Consider the following 17,845-nt stretch of genomic DNA (forward strand, 5'->3'; position numbering starts at 1 on the left):
TAATCCATACTGTTATCATATTTCTTTTATTTCTTTCCTTATGTTTCCTCCTTTGCACCTTTTATTGTGTCTATTTGGGTATTTGTATTGTTCTCTTATATTTTGCATTTCAGTCAGACTTTCTGCTTTATCTTTTTTTCTTTTTCTCTTTGGGTTCTTTGTTTTTTTCTTTCAGATTAATGTGAGGGTACAAACAACCAGGTCAAAGTATTTGAGTTTACTAGGTAGAGTCCCACTTGTAGTTATGTCTCACACCCAAAAGGTGTGCCAAAGACCCCTATACGTGCCCATTCAGTGAGAGCTCCTCACGGCTCCTCATGGTTCCCTATTCCCTACAAATAGAATTGAAATGAATTTTTCTCCTATGTGGGCATGCTTTAGCACAAGCATCCTCAAACTACGGCCCACGGGACACATGCAGCCCATCTAGGACATTTATCGTGCCCGCCAGGTGTTTTTGTCACCGCTGCCTGTCCTGCTTAGCAGCTGACTTGTCCCGAGGCCTGAGTCCAGCCCTCTAACGGTCTGAGGGACAGTGAACTGGCCCCCGGTTTGAAAAGTTTGAGGACCCCTGCTTTAGCATCTGCTGGCTTCTTATTAGTATTGAGTATGTTGGATAATTCCTTTTTTATTCTTGTGATACTTTACTTAGAAGAATGTCTTTCAACTCCATGCAGGTTAATACAAAAGATGTGAAATCACTATCTTTTTTCATGGCTGAATTGTTGGGTTCTTTTTTTAACTGTATGATAGATCTTTCATTCCTCCTCTCCCCTCCCCGCCCTCCACTTCAACATTGGTAACAAGAATAAGAAACAGACCATTCTTTTTTCAGAAAGAATGGTTAAACCATGAGCAAAAAATAATTAAATGTATTGATTTTGCATGATGCTATATTTTGATTATGTATGATTTCATGTGATATTCTCTAATAAAAGCTATACAAGAAAGTAAAGTAAGTAAAGTACATGTGTGTACCAGTACAGCAGGCTTACTTCCTTTTGTTGACCACCTCCATTTGTTGACCAGTTTGCTGTAGTCCCTTGAGTGGTCAACTTACAGAGGGCCAACTGTACTTATAAGTGTGAGCTTTTAACATTTCCAGGACATTATGTTAGTCCAAATACTGATCTCTCATACCCAACTGGTGATTGTGGTCATTTGGTGGAACGTATTTGTCAGCTGCACTTTAAGTAGACAGAGTCTCAAACTACTAATTTCATACAGAGGCATTGTCAGTATGTACAGTAAGCATTAATGACCCTCTTCAGTCTTGACATACCCCTCAATTACTACTTAAGTAGTGCTGTCACTTTCATTTATGCTGCCTTTTTCATTTCTGTGAAGTTTCTATTGGTGATTACCTATGCTTGCCAACCACAAAAATAGTATCTGTAAGGAACAGCAAAAATGTTGAGTGAAGGTTGGAGTGATGGTACCTGATGATGAACTGAAGTGCTGTTCAACTTGTTTGTAAATTTATGGTTACCGAGGGATCAAATTTTTATTTCAATACATAAGCAAACAAAAAAATAAAATGTTTTGTTATAAATCATGGAAAACATTTGTGAAAAGTATTTTTTATGAGGCAATTTGTATTTTCATTGCTTCCACATGCCTTAGCAAATCTGTTCTTTGCATTTGTAGAGTAAGTTATTGAAAGATATTCCTATTTTATTTTTGAAGGAATTGAGTTGTAAAGTTTAATTAGACTGCTTAAATCAAATGGCTTATGTTTGTGACAGAGCTATCTAATAATGGTATTTTTCTACCACAGTAAAGAAACATATTTAGGCTTTAAGTATAAGATGAGATCTGTTATGTGTTCATTTTAAGACTTCTATTTTTGGAGTACATTTTCTTCTGCATAACAGTGTAGCTCAAATTGAAATTCGTGCTTTAAAATATATTTGAATACCTGAGAAAATAATTTAATTTTAGTCCCTGTAAGAATTCCATATATATTCATTCTATCTTTTAAGGTATTTTATTAATGGTGCTGTTTATTTTTATTTTGTGTTTTGATATTTGTGATCATTTATTCAAAAAATGGGGCCTTTATTTTACACTGTTTAGGGTCCACACTGTACACCCCTTTTGAAGTCATTCTGGCTCTGTTAAAAAGACTTTGGAGGGAATGGCTTATATAAACCTTTGCTAATATAAAATTTATGTAATTGTTAATCCATAATTGTAAGTAACTTCTTTTGATGCATCAAGGACCATTATATAATAATATTTGGTTTTATAATCTCATGGTTAGGTGGAAGTGAAAGCCGTCCCTGTTTCTCAGAAAAAAACATCTTTACAACAAGAACAAGTAAAGAAATCTCAAAGGATTCCTGGCAGTCCTGCAGTAACAGCTGCAGCTCCAAATACTGACATGACTTTTGGTGGACTGGCATCACCAAAGCTGGATGTTTCATATGAACCAATGATAGTGAAGGAGGCTCGATATATTGCCATAACTATGATGAAGGTAACTTATTTTACTTATCAGAAAAATTTTATTTTTAACCAGTCATTCATTTAACAAACATTTCAGTGGTTCAAATGCAGACACAAAATTACAGGTCTAGGAAGCTGTTGATATATGTTAAACTTATTTCTTTGAAGATCATATTTTCCTTTGGGCTTCAGGAGGAATACAGCTCCCCATGACTCCTTAGCTCAGTGAAACTTTTGACCTCCAGAATTGTAATATAATAAGTTTGTATTGTTTGAAGGAAAAAAAATGATGTCTTTCTTCAGAGAAGATTTTCATTGAATTTTTGCAGATGTCTAGAAGGGATTAACAGTTACAGGTCAAGTTACTCTTATCAGAGACTTAAAGCTACATTTTAGTTCCTTCAAAGTACTCGTCTATTTTTAGTTTATTATTACTGCTAGGCCACAGCTCTTCAGGGTTGAGAGAACCCTTCACATCTTGGGTTCTCTCAAATACCAGGTACATTTCTTTGGGATTGCTACTACTTTAGACTTTTATAGCTCTCCAGTGCTTTTTGACAGATTAAAAAAGGATATTTTGTCTGGCTTTTTAAAATTATCTTCAAAGGCAGTGTTAGTCCAGGTTATCCAGATGGTCATTATTTGAAGGTGAAGGTATTTTCATGTAGCAGTGGTGAGTCATTGAAGGCTTTAGGGTAGAGGAACATGATTAGATTTATGTTGATCGCAGTGGAATATGAACATGTACTTGGACAGACAGACGATTAAGAACCATGGTTTGGTTTTAGTCTCTTTAGGTAACTATTGAATTAATCTGATGAGGTATGTTCGTCACTTGGACTAGTGAGTTGTCAATCAGAATAAATTCAAGAGATACTTAAAATGTATAATCAGTAGGACTTGATAGCTAATGGGAGTGAGGGAACAAGAAAAATGATAGGAAATAAAAGATGAAGTTTACATTTGTAGTAAGATTGATAATGTAGAAGGGGCAGGTTTTGGTTGAAGAAGATAATAGATTCAGTTTTAGATGGGATGAGTTTTACGTATCTTTGAAATATCCAGGTGAAGACGTATATAGGAAAGGAAGTTGGATGTGCTGACCAAAGTGAGCATAGTCTGACCCCAAGAGCAGGATTTGGGAATTATTAGCCTCTAAATTACTTATGAAGTCATGGGAATAGATGATGTTTTCCATGGTAAAAGAGAGAAATTCTGAGACAGGATCCTGAGCAACACCAACATTCGTGACTCTCAAATTTTTGTCTACATTAGAATCATCTGGAGTACTTATTTTAAAAAGGAGATTTTGCAAACAGGCAGAGATTTAGATGCAGTGGGTCTGGAGAGAGTTTCAAGAATTTGCATTTTCAAGAAATACGCAGAGTGATTTAGATTCAAAATCTGTACTTTGAGAAACATTGACTTACAAGATAGATAGGTAAGAGGAAAAGAAAATAAAAAGAAAGGAAGAGGAATAAAAAATAAACCATATTGCTAAGAATACTAGCCAAACAGGTAAGTCATAGGTAACAGAATAGCTGAAGTGAGTGCAGATAACCCTGTCAAGATGTTTGGCTGTACAAAGAACCAGAGGAAATGAAACTGAATAATGGCTTTGGAATTCAGGGTCCCATATAGAGAGACATAATATGTTTGATTACTGATTAAGAGACAATTAAGGGAAAAGAAGCAGTTAAGATACTCTGCTATCTAGAGCTCAAGTGGGAGGATTGTCCTTAAATAGGAACAGTAGTACTTTTTTTATTCTACCAGGAGAGAGAAAAGAAAATAATTCACACATCATTTCTTGACCTTTTGGCTAAGATCAAGTGAAAGTAATACAGATTTTAGTAAATTTGTAGATTTTAAAGGCCTCCCCAAATTGTTTAAAATAGTAATTTTATGTTTTAGATAGAGATGGGAGTGAGGAATCTTAGGGTCAAGATATTGAAACAAAGAGAAAAAATGAAATAGTCACTATAGAGATTGAAAGAAAAAACTGATCAGAAAAGATTTATCAGCATCCTTAAAGAGTCAGTTAAAATTGAAAATCATATGTCAGTAGTGGTGTGAGTCAAATGAGCATGCAGAAAATAGTCATTTGATTGATCTAGCATTGGAATTTTATCAGACATTTCAACAACAGAATGGCAAAACAAGGGAATTGTAGATATGATGCTTAAAAAGAGGCTAGTAGTTTGGAAATGATGAAGGAGGAGGCTTTAGGGAGGGAAAGACGAGGGGACAAGAGGAAGAAGTCTGAGTGTAGGGGTAGTAGGAATTAGTGCGGTAGAAAACTGAGCAGGCAATTCTTGTCTGTTTCAGAGATAGAACAGTTATGAGACCTATGTCATACATAGGTGACTTTTGATGTGAATGGCTGAAATGAAATGAAGTTGAATTTAAAGTTGTCAAGAAACTGAAAGGCCAGTGTTTTAGATAAATTGTCCACTGGCTATTAAAAAATTCCAAGCTAAACATTCTTGTTCATTTCAACATATATTCAAGGGATTTAATTTCTGGTTTCCTTACTTCCCTAATTATTCATTTAATTTCCTGTATACATGCTTCAATTTGTATAATTTCTTTTGAAAATCTAGTTACCACAACTGAATATAGTATATCAAGAATGTTCTGATTAGCCCAGGTGTAGAGCGAGTATAACATATTATTCCCAAACTATCTGTTCGAGATGTTAATTCATGCTCCAGGAAAGGAAATTTTCCTATATCAACCATTCACAGGTGCTATATGCCCACTTAGTAATGAGCCAAATGTTGTAGAGGATGAAAAAGCAGGATATAGTCTCTTTTTTTTGTTATTAAATGTGATGATATACATTTGAGGAAAAGTGATGGAGTGGAAAACAAATTTTACAAGGAGTCTGGAAACCTGGAAGAAGTCTGAAAACCAGTTTTCCTGCTGTTAACCTTCGTATTTTAGCCATGCAAAGATTAACCTTAAATTGCATTCTTTTTCTCATGTATAACTTCTGGGTAGGTAAAGACAGTTAGATTGCTGTCTTGAAAACAGAAAGGTTGCAGAGAACAAAGAGGGCTTGTGACTAAGAATGCTTTAAGTATAGAAGTTAGAAGTATATAAATAGTTGGAGGTTTTGACCTGAACCTTGAAAGATAATGATTAATTTGGTAATGTTGCAGGCATATGGAAGTACTGGGAATAATGTGCCAAGGTTCATGTACCTATAGCCCATTTTTGTCACATTTTTCCATAATTATTTCAGATCTTTCTGTTATTTTTATTAAGAAATAGATTGTTCAGGTATAATTGAAGCCCTGTGTAAACCCTTCTCCAGGCTCTTTCCCACCCCTTCCTGTTTTCCTGAATGTAATGGTTCTCACTCCCACAGGTATTTTTATACTTTTACTAAATACAAATTTATCCATACACAATATATCTAGAGTTGTTCAGTATATTTTCCAAAAGTTTATAAATTGGAATCATAATATACATATAATTTTGCCAGTTTTTTGCTCAGTATTGTTTTTGTGGTTTAGCCCTGTGGCTGTAGTTTACTCATTTTAAATGCTTTAAAGTATTCCATGACTTGGCCATGCCCACACTTGATGGCAGGAGATTCGACCTGCGGTATTCCTAACTCCAGAGTCCTTGAACATGCTGCTGTACTAGCATTCCTTCCAGAAGGTTGCTACCCCCCTGGTCTCAGCTGTCATCTCCATTACTATTGTTCATAACTTCACTGAAATAAACATCCTTGCAATTGTCTCTTTATGTACATGAGCAAGAGTTTCTTTAAGATACATCTCCAGAAGTGGAGTTGCTAGAATACAGGACATGTGTATCTTCAGCTGCAGGAAATGTTACCCAGAGTTCACTCTCATCAGCAGCACATGAAAGTAGCAAGTACAGCACTTTCTCAGCAGCATCTGTTTCTTTTTTTCTTCAAGAGGGTTGCACTCTTGCTCAGGCTGCTGTCAAACTCCTGAGCTCAAACAATCTGCCTGCCTCAGCCTCCCAAACTGCTACAGGCATGAGCCACCACACCTGGCAGCACCTGTTTCTTACTAGCTCGATTTGATAGGATTTATTTTGTGGTTTTGATTTATTATTACCTTGATTGCCAGTTTAGTTGAACAACTTTTCCACTGTTTAGTGGCCTCTCAGATTTCCTCTCTAAATTGTTTTTACTCTCTTTTCTTTTATGTTAGTCTCTTTTTCTATTGATCATTAGGGATTATGTCCACATGTCCCTTTGAGATTATATGAGTTAAAGATTCCCTTCATCCAGCTAGAGGCTTTTCTCTATCTTTTTAGTGTTTTTGTATGGGGAAATTTTCAAATTTTAATAATATGCAAAAGATAAGGGGTTTTCTCTACTCTTTTTCAAGTTCTTTTTTAACTTTTGGTTTTTTTTTAACACACGTAGAATTTATTTTTGTAAATGGTCTGATACAGATAATTGAGTTTTTTATTTTTCCGTATAGAACAATCAGTTGTTTCAACATAATTTATTGAATATTTTATCACTCTATTAATTGAGAATGTTTCTAATGATTTTACATTGTTACTGGTCTATTTCTTAAAGGTTTATGAAAATTATTCATTTGAAGAATTGCGTTTTGCATCACCAACTCCTAAGAGGTAAGAATCATTTTCATAAAACATAACCAAACATGGATTAGCAGCTGCTTGCATCTAAACCATCTTACATTCTGACTTTATTTTCCATAAGTAAATATTTTATAGCATTTTAAAGTTTCCAAGAGAGATTTTCCACATAAAATAACATATAGATTTGCAAGTAAAATGCATTTATATTCATCTTTAATACTGCTAATAAGTTAATTATGCTGACATACTAGAAAAAGAATAATTAGTGTATAAAGCTGTATAGGTTGGCTAATTCAGGGTTGGTTAACTTGGTTTTCGTTTGATTTTTTGCAGTTTTTAATTTTTTTTTCTCTTTCCCCTAGTGAATTATGGAAAAATTTCAGTGTGTGGCACATTTGTATTTTATTCAAATGTTTTAATTTTATAGTCCATCAGTAATTCTGTTCATCCAAATTTAAGTAAATTTTTTTCAGTTAGTATTTCATTGGTTAGACGTACTTTTTAAAAAATAGACTCTTGAAAAAATCGACTAATGCATTGTACTTTAGAGACATCACCCCCATAAGTTTAGAAAAAGGTCTGAAGTGAACCTGAGGAGGCAGAATTACTATAGGTTTTATTGTATTGCATGACTTATTAGAAATTAACAGATTACTTTGACTTTATGCTCATATATATGCAAAATAGAGTTTTATGTATAATAATTTTTAGAAAGTTTGCTATCAAAGTAGCAAAGTTTTCATGATGTATCTTTGGGAATAGGAAAGTGGCATTTTGTCTCTGGCTTAATTATATTTACAAAATTTCTGCTGCAGTGCAAACACTATCCTTATACAATAAATGTGAACAGTATAAACTTAAAGAATGAATTAGCCTTTTGCTAGTTATTAGATTTCTATGTACATTGAACATTTTAAACATAATTAAAATAATCTAGAGTTTAAATAAATTCATTTATTCATTCAGTAAACACTATTAAGTGTCTGCTATATGTAAGGTACTATTACAAGCCCTGGGGTGCATTTATGAAGAAAATAGACATGTACTTGTTCTCACAGCAATTACATTTCTGTAGAGAAACAAACTATGAATAAGTAAACAAAATAGTAATAATAAGTTACTTGATAGAGAGTCATGAGCATAGGGCAGATTGCCCAACTATAAAACAGCAGGAGAGGCCTATTTGAGGAGGTCTTTTGAGTGAAGAGCTGGGCGATAGTTAGCTATGTAAAGATTTGGGGAAAGTTCATCCTAGATAGAGAAAAGTTGGGAAAAAAGAGACAGTGGGGTAGGAGAATAGTGAGCCAGAGGAAAAATGATTGAAGATGAGATCAGATAGCTAGAACGAGGTCTGTGTTATATGGGAACGTCAGGCTATGTTAAAGAATTTGAATTTTCTTTTAAGCAAATTTATTTGGAAGGTTATAAGGCAAGTGAAATAATCTGAGTTATAGTTTTAAAAGGATCATTCTGTCCGCCCTCTGGCGAATGAATTATGGAGAGCAAGAATGGGAACAGAGAGATGTGTTAGAGACTGTTAAGCAACTTGGACTAGAGATGGAAGGGAGTTAGCAGTTGAAGTATAGATGTGAGTGGACTGGGATCATGCTGCTGGAATAGAAATAGGAGGTGAAGGAAAGAGAGGAATCAAGAATAATCATAGTTTTTTTTTTTTTTTTTTGAAGACAGACTCTTACTCTGTCACCTGGAGTAGAAAACAGAGATATCATCATAGCTCACTACAACCTCAAACTCCTGAGTTCAAGTGATCACTCAGCCTCCCAAATAGCAGTGACTACAAGTGCCTGCTGCCATGCCTGGCTAATTTTTTTTTTTTTTTTCCGGGTAGAGATGGGGTCTCTCTTTTGCTCAGACTAGTCATGAACTCCTGAGCTTAAGCCATCTTCTTGCTTCAGCCTCTCAGAGTGCTGGGATTACAGGTGTGAGCCACCATGGTTCTTTTTTCTTAACTTTGGCCTGCAGACCAAATCTGGCCTGCTGCTTATTAAGACATGTTAGAGCACAGCCTTGCTCAGTATTTTATGTATTGCTTGTGGCTGCTTTTACACTACAGCAATAGAAGTAAGCAGCTATGACAAACACATTTTGTTCTAAACTAAGTCATTACAAAAACCACTCACGGGCCCCAGGTGTAGATTATTGTGATTTCTATGAGAACCCAGGTCTGAGGAAAAAACAGGTGACTTTTTGTCCTATTTTGTTTTGTGAGGTGTGGGGAGGTATGGAAAATAAAGAGTTTTTCTTTGGATGTGTTAACACTGAGAAGCCAAGATACCTGTAGTTAGTTAACAGGAGATAACAATTAAGCAACTAGAAATACCAGTTTAAAACTCATGGGAAAAATTACTTTGTGAGTCAGCTATATAGAGATAGTATTTAAGACTGAGGAATGGGTAAATCAGCTAAAAAGATGGCGTAGAGAATAATGAAGGCTTAGACCTGAATACTGGGGGTATTCCTAGTTAAAGGTCAGATGAGGCAGAACCAACAAAAGTTTCAGGAAGAATGGCCAATGAGATAAAAGAAAAAACAGGAGACGGTCACAGAGGCAAAAAGAAGGAAGTGTTCTAAGAAAGTAAGAGTTACCAACTACTAAACAGTACTGAGATTACTGAGGACAAAGAAATGACCATTGAAGTTGGGGACATGGTTGTTACTTGTGACTTTAATATCAGCAGTTGTAATAAAGTGTTAGAAACAAAACTCTGGTAAGGATGAATTGTGGAAGAAAAGTAAAAATGAGAAAAGGGAGAGAGAGGGTGGTTACCGACAATTTGTTAGATACATTTTGATATAACTGAGAGAAGAAGGCTAACGTCAAGGGGAAGTATGTGTGAAGATGAAGAGATTCTGAAGTTTGTTTCTACACTAATGGATGTGATCCTGTAAAGTGGAAGAAACTGATATATATTCAATAGAAAGAACAAGATGATTGCAACAAAAAGTTTTGAGGGAGTAAGATTCGTAGCACAAGGGGAAGGGCTTGCTATGGATAAGATATAGGACATTTCTTCCATTGTAGCAGGAAAGAGTAGGTTAAGTAATTTGGTTGCAACTTGAGGTTGTATCTGATTACTTGTCTTTTTCACTGATGAAAGAAGTGAGGTCATGATCAGTCCAGAAAAAGGAAAAGAGGTGATGGAAGTTTGAGGTAAGAAAGAAATGAAATTCAACCACTTTGGAGAGGAAGAAAACATACTGTGGCAAAACATAAGCTTGTCAGGCGGTATGATGATACAGACAGCAATCAAATGTTTACTGAACTGTGATAACAATGTCAGCTGTTATACAGGAGTAAAATTTCCAGTATCCATCTTCTTTCTTTCAGACCCAGTGAGAATATGCTGATCCGTGTCAATAATGATGGCACTTACTGTGCAAATTGGACTCCGGGAGCTATTGGACTCTACACTATTCATGTTACTATTGATGGCATTGAAATAGGTATTTTTTCTTTTAAGTCATGAGTTACTTACCTCAAAACTGGAAAGGAAGTCATCTTTCTATTCTGGTTTTGCCCTTTTAACTTATGCCAAACATGTAGAGAGGTTTCATAACTTCAAATGATTACTTAATTAGTACATTCCTAAACACTTAACATTTTAGGATATATATCTGCTCAGGCACTGTGGCCATCATCACTCCTTCTCTCCTTTCCCTGATGCGATTGTCAAGTGTAACCTCTTCCATGCTGCTGTATTACCCTGTGCATACCATTGTGTTACAGGTACTTACAAGATTCATTACAGTAACATGCTGTATAACTTTGTAGCCCAGGAGCAATAGGTGTAAACTACACCATGTAGGCTTGTTTAAGTACACTCTGTGATGTTCTTCACATAATGATGGAATAGTCTAAGAACTATTCTTAGAACATATCCTAGTCATTAAGCAACATATGACTTTATAGATATATGAAAGAGGATTTAGTAGGGAAACTAGCTCTTTCAATTATGGCAGCTGAGAAATCCCAAACCGTCCATCTGGAAGCTAGAGACTCGTAGATACTGGTAGCAGGGCTTAGTCTAAATCTGAAGATCTCAGAGCCAGGGAGGCAGATGATGTAACTCTCAGTCCAAGGCCAAAGGCCTGAGAATCTATGGTGTGGCTAGTGTTGGGCCTAAGGTCTAACATTTGGGGAGCCTGCAGTTGTGATGTACAAGAATAGGAGAGGAGAGAGTATCCCAGCTCTAAGAGCTAGACACATTTGCCTTTCCTATGTGTGTGTTCTCATCAGCCCCTGGCCATTTAGATGGTGCCTGTCTACATTGGGGGCAGATCTCCAATTGGTCCATTTAGACTCTTACATAACTCTTTTGAAAAGTTCTCACAGACCCAGAAATGATGCTTTACCAGGTTGCTAGGTCAAGTTGACACCTTAAATTCATTATCACAGCCATAAACTTTGAAAAACATATTACTTTTCTTTTGGGCATTGACATTTTGCTTTACTTTTAAACTATCTGTATCATAGAATAACAGTAGAATGAGAAGACTCTAATGTTGATTGATGTGAATTTCTTATAGCACTATTATTCCTGAAGCTTCTCAAAAAGAAAGGTTCCCATGTGATCAGATAGATTTTGAAAATCTGGGAGTGGTACCTGTGGCTCAGAGGAGTAGGTCACCAGCCCCATATACCAGAGGTGGTGGGTTCAAACCCGGTCCAGCCAAAAAAAAAAAAAACAGATTTCGAAAATCTGATAAAAGTTGAATATCCCTTATCTGAAATGCTTGGAACTAGAAAAAGTATTTTAGATTTCAGAATTTTTTTTTGGAATTTTAGAATAGTTGTATCATACAGTACAACTGAAAATTCGAAATGCTGCATGAACATTTCTTTTGAACATCATGTGGGTGTTCAAAAAATTTCAAATTTTGAAGTATTTTGGATTTGAGCTTTTTGGAGTATTTTGGATTTCAGAGCATCAGATTACAGGTGCTCACCCTTTATATTATAGTCTCACTGGACACATTCATGCAATGTACATCAGCATGTTAGGGATTCCAAGTTCTAAAATTAATAATCTTGTGTTTGTTTCATCTCTGTCATAGGAGTCTTTATGTGATGGGTAAAGATAGAAACAGTAATTAATATTTCACCTAAACATCCTTTGGGAAACTCTGCTTTAAGTAGACTTTTGTTTTGTTTTGTTTTGTTTTGTTTTGTTTTGTAATGGAGGCAAAAAGGTACTTAACACTGATATAGCTTACCTTCTAATTCATTAGTATCACTAGAAAAGCACATATATCAAATCATTTATACCATTCCAGAGACATCTCTCCACAGCATTTGCTGTACTCTTTATTTCAGTATATCCATAAAGCCTTTAGTTCAGCATTTTTTACTTCTGAGGAAAACATTATTATAGATAAGATAATTCCTTTCAAGTGTTAACAGTTTCTGAGAATTGGCACGATAGAACAAGCAAACAAAATCATGAAGTACAATATAAGTGGTGGCGCACACGAGATAAAAATTTTACAGTAGGAATTTAAAAGTGGAGGTAGTCAAGAATGACATTGTGAAGGAGTTTTTTTAACTCTCTCTAAAAATACTGGCAAAATTTCAATAGGTAGAGGGTTTCTTAAATAATTTTATTGAATAATGGGATGAAGGGAACTGCTACAAAGTACATAAGAAAGTACTTGTATTTATTGTTTGGAATAAAGCTGAAGAAAAACACTCTGTTTACATCTATTCTCTGCCCTACTCACCTTCCCTCCCCTTCTTCCCAACTCTGCTTTCTCCCAAACTGTCTGCAGGCTCAGACATTGCTTGACCATAGACAAAGACAGATAACTCATTAGAATGATGATGATAATAATAGGTAACATTTAATGAGTAATTAATAGATGTCCAACATTGTTCTACACATACCTTATGTTTCTTAAACCGTTTAATTCTCATAGCAGCTCAGTGAGGTAGAGGCCATTATTCCCATTTTACAGATCAAAAAATTTGGATGGTAGCAGTGGCTCATTCCTAAATCCTAGCACTCTGGGAGGATGAGGCAAGAGGATTTTTTGAAGTCAGGAGTTCAAGGACAACCTAAGCTAGAGCAAGACCTCATCTTTGCTATAAAAAAAATTGAGGCACAGAAAGTTAACACAGATATGAGGACACAGGTAGTCTAGCATGAGAACCTCAGCTTTTAACAATTCCACTGTACTGCCTGTCAGTCATAGAGATGACTGGTATAGAGCTTAACTTGTATTCTAATCTAACGTCAGATAACATTTAATCTGACGTTAGGTTAGAATAATCTAATAAACCCCACAAAGGGTTTCTTTTTTTATTGTTTTGAATTTTTTCAGTATCATTTCATATGTGTTCTACTTAAGGAATGGGAGCCTTTTCTTTTCCTTGAAACCCTAAGATACTCCTTCAGAATCTCAAGGCCAGTTTTCAATTAGTTCTCTTTTTTGTTTATCACCTTAAAAGGATAGAATTCAGATATTTGTTTTAATTGCTTGAAACAGTCTATGAACGTTTATAAGGTTAGGTTTGAGGATCCTACTCTTTTCTTTTCTCAGTGTTACAGTTGCCTTCTCTTTCTGACAGATGCTGGCCTAGAAGTAAAAGTAAAAGACCCCCCGAAAGGGATGATACCACCAGGAACCCAACTGGTAAAACCAAAGACTGAACCTCAACCAAATAAGGTAAGAGGAGAATAAAATCAGAACTTGAATCAGTCAAAAATTTTTAAACTTAATTCATTGATGCTTCAAAAGTCCATCAAATGTTTAATACTTTACTTCTTTTTAGAATTTGAATTTGAAATATACCTAAATAAATTTGGAGAATACTTATAATAATTTTAATATTTCTAAATTACAGACTCTGTAATTTTTGGTTTCTTTGTGTAATGATGTAATAAGTTGTAGGCATTCTGTTACTGAAAGTTTTCGGTTAATAAAAGTCTACTGAAAAATAAATAAAATAAAATAATAAAATAAATAAAAAATAAATAAAATAATAAAATAAAATAAAAGTCTACTTTATACTGAAAAATATAAAGTTTACAAACTGAAAATACCTTCTGCTGTTAAAAGAAAAATTTATTGCTAGAATCTAAACAGTAAGTACAGGCATTTTGGCAAAATGTCAGAAAAGAAACGTTGATAATGAAATTCATTATATTTTTCTACATGAAAAACATGGCTTTTATCTTTTTTAACATATGTCTTCAAAATTTAGAAAGGTATAATTTTATAAAATAATTCAGTAAGTTATGTATATAATATACATTTTAATGCTTATGTATTTTATTGTAAATAAACCACTGTTTTTTGCAGAGGGAAATTCACTACAAATAATTCTGAAGCTTTCTCTGAATTATAGTATTTTTAAATCTATATAGTTTTATCTCTTGCTATTTACAAGATCTCTATTCTATTTTTTCTCTCTCAGTGCCTATTTTTGCCTTTTTCAGGTTCGAAAATTTGTGGCCAAGGACAGTGCCGGGCTCCGCATCCGGAGCCATCCTTCCCTCCAGAGTGAGCAGATAGGCATCGTGAAAGTTAATGGAACTATCACTTTTATTGATGAGGTAACTTATTAAAAACTCTTGATAATAAATCATGGACAAAAAGTTTTTGCATTGTTTGTACAATAATATGGTTACAAAGTTTTCTGTTAGGATACATTTTAAGCAGTTCAGGAAATATTTGGAAAATTTTTTCAAAAGTGTTTATTTATAGTTTCAAACATTTACTTTAGCAATAAGAAAATAACTAAAATTATATTTTGAGCCTCAGTGCCCATAGCACAGTGGTTATGGTTCCATATGCTCTGACCTGGTAGTTTCAAACCCAGCCCAGGCTAGCTAAGGAACAAAGACAACTGCAACAAAAAAATAGCCAGGCATTGTGGTGAGTGCCTATTATCCCAGCTACTTGGGAGGCTGAGACAAGAGTATTGCTTAAGCCCAAAGAGTTTGGAGGTTGCTGTGAGCTGTGACACCACCGTACTCTACCAAGGGTGATATAGTGAGACTCTGTCTCAAAAAATAATAAATAAATAAATAAATAAAATTATAATTTGAACATGAAAAGTATATTATTAAGTATAGTATTCATAATTTATACAAGTATTCACTGAAAGTGGTACAGTGTTTCATGAATTTCTAAATATATTTCTTCTGGGCACCAGCCACATACCAAGGCTGGTGGGTACCATACCAAGGCCTGCTAAACAGCAATGACAACTTCAACCAGAAAAAATAGCCAGGTGTTGTGGTAGGCCTCTGTAGTCCCAGCTACTCAAGAGGCTGAGGCAAGAGAATCGCTTAAGCCCAAGAGTTTGAGGTTGCTGGGAGCTGTGATGCTACAGCACTCTACTGAGGGTAACATAAAAACACCCTGTCTCAAAAAATAAAAATAAAAATAAAAAAATGTGTTTCTTCAATTGCTTCAACTTTGGATAGTACATTTTTCTAGTAATACTACCAAGTACTTTCTGGTTATTAAAATCTAAATATAGGGGAAGGAAGACTTCTGTTCTTTTGGGAAATATCTGATTTTACTATTTAAACTATTTCTCATAAAGTGTGGCTTCCTTGTGCCTTTACCTCTAAGTAAAATTGCTATTCCTATCTCACCATATGAGTTATCATACTGCTTTGTCATTCCTTGCTGCTTTTTTCGCTAGAGGTTCTCTCAAACTTAACTGCTGCAAAAGCCAGATATTTAATCTGTACATCTGCCATTGTTTGCCTTCTTTGCAGCCTCTCAGACCTTGCTGACCTCAGCATAGTTACAGGAGAGCCTGGCTCGTTTCTTTTGTTGCCTTTTTACCATAGATCCACAATGATGATGGTGTATGGCTGCGACTGAATGATGAGACCATAAAGAAATACGTTCCTAACATGAATGGTTACACTGAAGCTTGGTGCCTCTCTTTTAATCAGCATCTTGGCAAGAGCCTTCTGGTCCCTGTTGACGTAAGTAAAAGGTGGTTTTAAAAAGCATTGTAGGTACACTCTGACCTCATTACAGAGCTTTCTTTAATTAAGGCTTTTCAGCTCTGAGGTAACCCACAACTAAATAACTTCCACTTTATAAGTGCTTTAACTCCAAAGGGCTTTGTAATGCAAGTTGAGTTTGGCAAGGTTAAGGTTCTTAATGCTTATTATGATTCATCCCAGGCAGGAAATAGCAAATTAAAACTAGGCATATTAAATTTCTTTCACAGAGGTAGAGAATGAGAGTGTTTACATTTTTCTTTTCCTTTTTATTCATACTACCCTTAGAAATGAATTCCAAACTAAAATTTATGAACTCAGAATTATACACATAGAAACATGTAAAAATGTTTGTATGTTATATTGGCATTTTGTAATTAGCGTTGCTTGTTTTATCTAAGTTTGATTTTTTTCTTTCTTGGCTTATGATACATTATGTCCATCTAAGATGGATTTTTGGATGTGTAGTATACTGGTCGAAGTTAAAGCCTAATCTTGGAGAGAATTCATTGTACCTCTTCAATAAGTATAGTAGAATAATTACAGTGTTTCTGGCTCTTATTTCTTATGAAACAAGACTGCTATGTCATGAAATAGGATAGGAACCAACACCTTGTTTTATAATCAGAAAAGTACGATTTTTCTCCCTTTTCATCATCATCAAATGTATGTGTACCTTATGATAGTGCTAATAAATAGCACAGGTAAAATTTTATTTTAAAAAAAGCTTTAATATTTTGAATAGTTGAATTTCTTAAAAATCCATCCTTAAAATTAGCTTGTTCTGTCCAGGCATTCAATGTATTGCATATGTTATTCTCCTTGATCATCCATAATAATGTTCTCCAAAGAAGTAGTTTATATAAGATGATTCTTTGGGGAAGAAAGTATTGGAACTTCTATCTATTTATTGATTTCCATTCTTCTTTATATTCTTTTTAGTGTATACTATATAATAGCACAGTGGAAACTGTATATACATATACAGTTTATATATATACTTGACAATATATATACTTGACATATCAAAAGAGAGAGAAGTTATATGATCAAGAAAATTTGGAAAGTGTTGGCCTACAGTGAACATATCTATAATTAACATATTAAATTTTACATTAAAAAATAAGATCTTAAATTATTTCAGATTTGTATCTGGAGTTAAAAATAAAAAGGATTTTGACCCTCTGGAATAGAGTGACTACTCTGGAAGAGAAATAATAATTCTTCATCAGTTAAAAATTTGGCCCCAGTTATTTGACATCGTTTTTTATTATAGTAACCAGGTATTCCTCAGGATTCCGAAAAGTGTATTCTAAATGAGATAATTATAATAACAACCCTACTATTTTATGTAGGGTTGTTTTGACCATTTTAGACTTCTGTGTGTTTAAGAAAATTTCCTTAGAGCTATAATAAAACAGCATGCTAAGTTATATTATCTTCCCTGCCTACCCCACTCCAAGGCTCCAAAGTGTTATTTCTAGTTCTTTTGTTCATTTACTTGAGGAGATGCTTTTGGAAGAGGAAGATGTTCACACAGAGAAGGCAAGAGAATTAATAAAAGTAGAAAGGAAGATCCAGAAGTGCTGTTTGTTGAAGTTCTAAAGCCCATGGTTTCATTTTGGGGCATTGGTGTTTTATCATTGGATGCTTTGACCCCATCTGTGATCTCCTTTAGGCCAAGAAGAGAAAAGTAGAAGAGTAATGACAGAGATAAGAGGAGAGTAATGTGTGGAATGGGCCACATTGATACTTGCTGATGGCTTCCACTGGAAGCTGAATGAGGAGGTAGTCACTCACTTGAAAAAAATTTA

At 34.7% G+C, this 17,845-nt stretch overlaps 1 protein-coding gene across 10 annotated transcripts in view; it reads left to right on the forward strand.

Moving 5' to 3' along the window:
• Positions 1–17,845, forward strand: part of MYCBP2 (MYC binding protein 2, E3 ubiquitin protein ligase) — a 273,377-nt gene that overhangs the window by 160,786 nt on the left and 94,746 nt on the right. For all 10 annotated transcript variants that reach the window (XM_023513171.1, XM_023513166.1, XM_023513164.1 and 7 more), the window contains 6 exons: positions 2,264–2,479; positions 7,019–7,074; positions 10,394–10,509; positions 13,631–13,728; positions 14,502–14,618; positions 15,870–16,010. In XM_023513171.1, the coding sequence (XP_023368939.1) occupies positions 2,264–2,479; positions 7,019–7,074; positions 10,394–10,509; positions 13,631–13,728; positions 14,502–14,618; positions 15,870–16,010 (744 nt within the window). The remainder of the gene's footprint in view (positions 1–2,263; positions 2,480–7,018; positions 7,075–10,393; positions 10,510–13,630; positions 13,729–14,501; positions 14,619–15,869; positions 16,011–17,845) is intronic.

The sequence above is a fragment of the Otolemur garnettii genome, unplaced genomic scaffold (assembly GCF_000181295.1).
Source record: "Otolemur garnettii isolate 467f Iridium unplaced genomic scaffold, OtoGar3 scaffold00036, whole genome shotgun sequence".
NCBI lineage: Eukaryota > Metazoa > Chordata > Mammalia > Primates > Galagidae > Otolemur > Otolemur garnettii.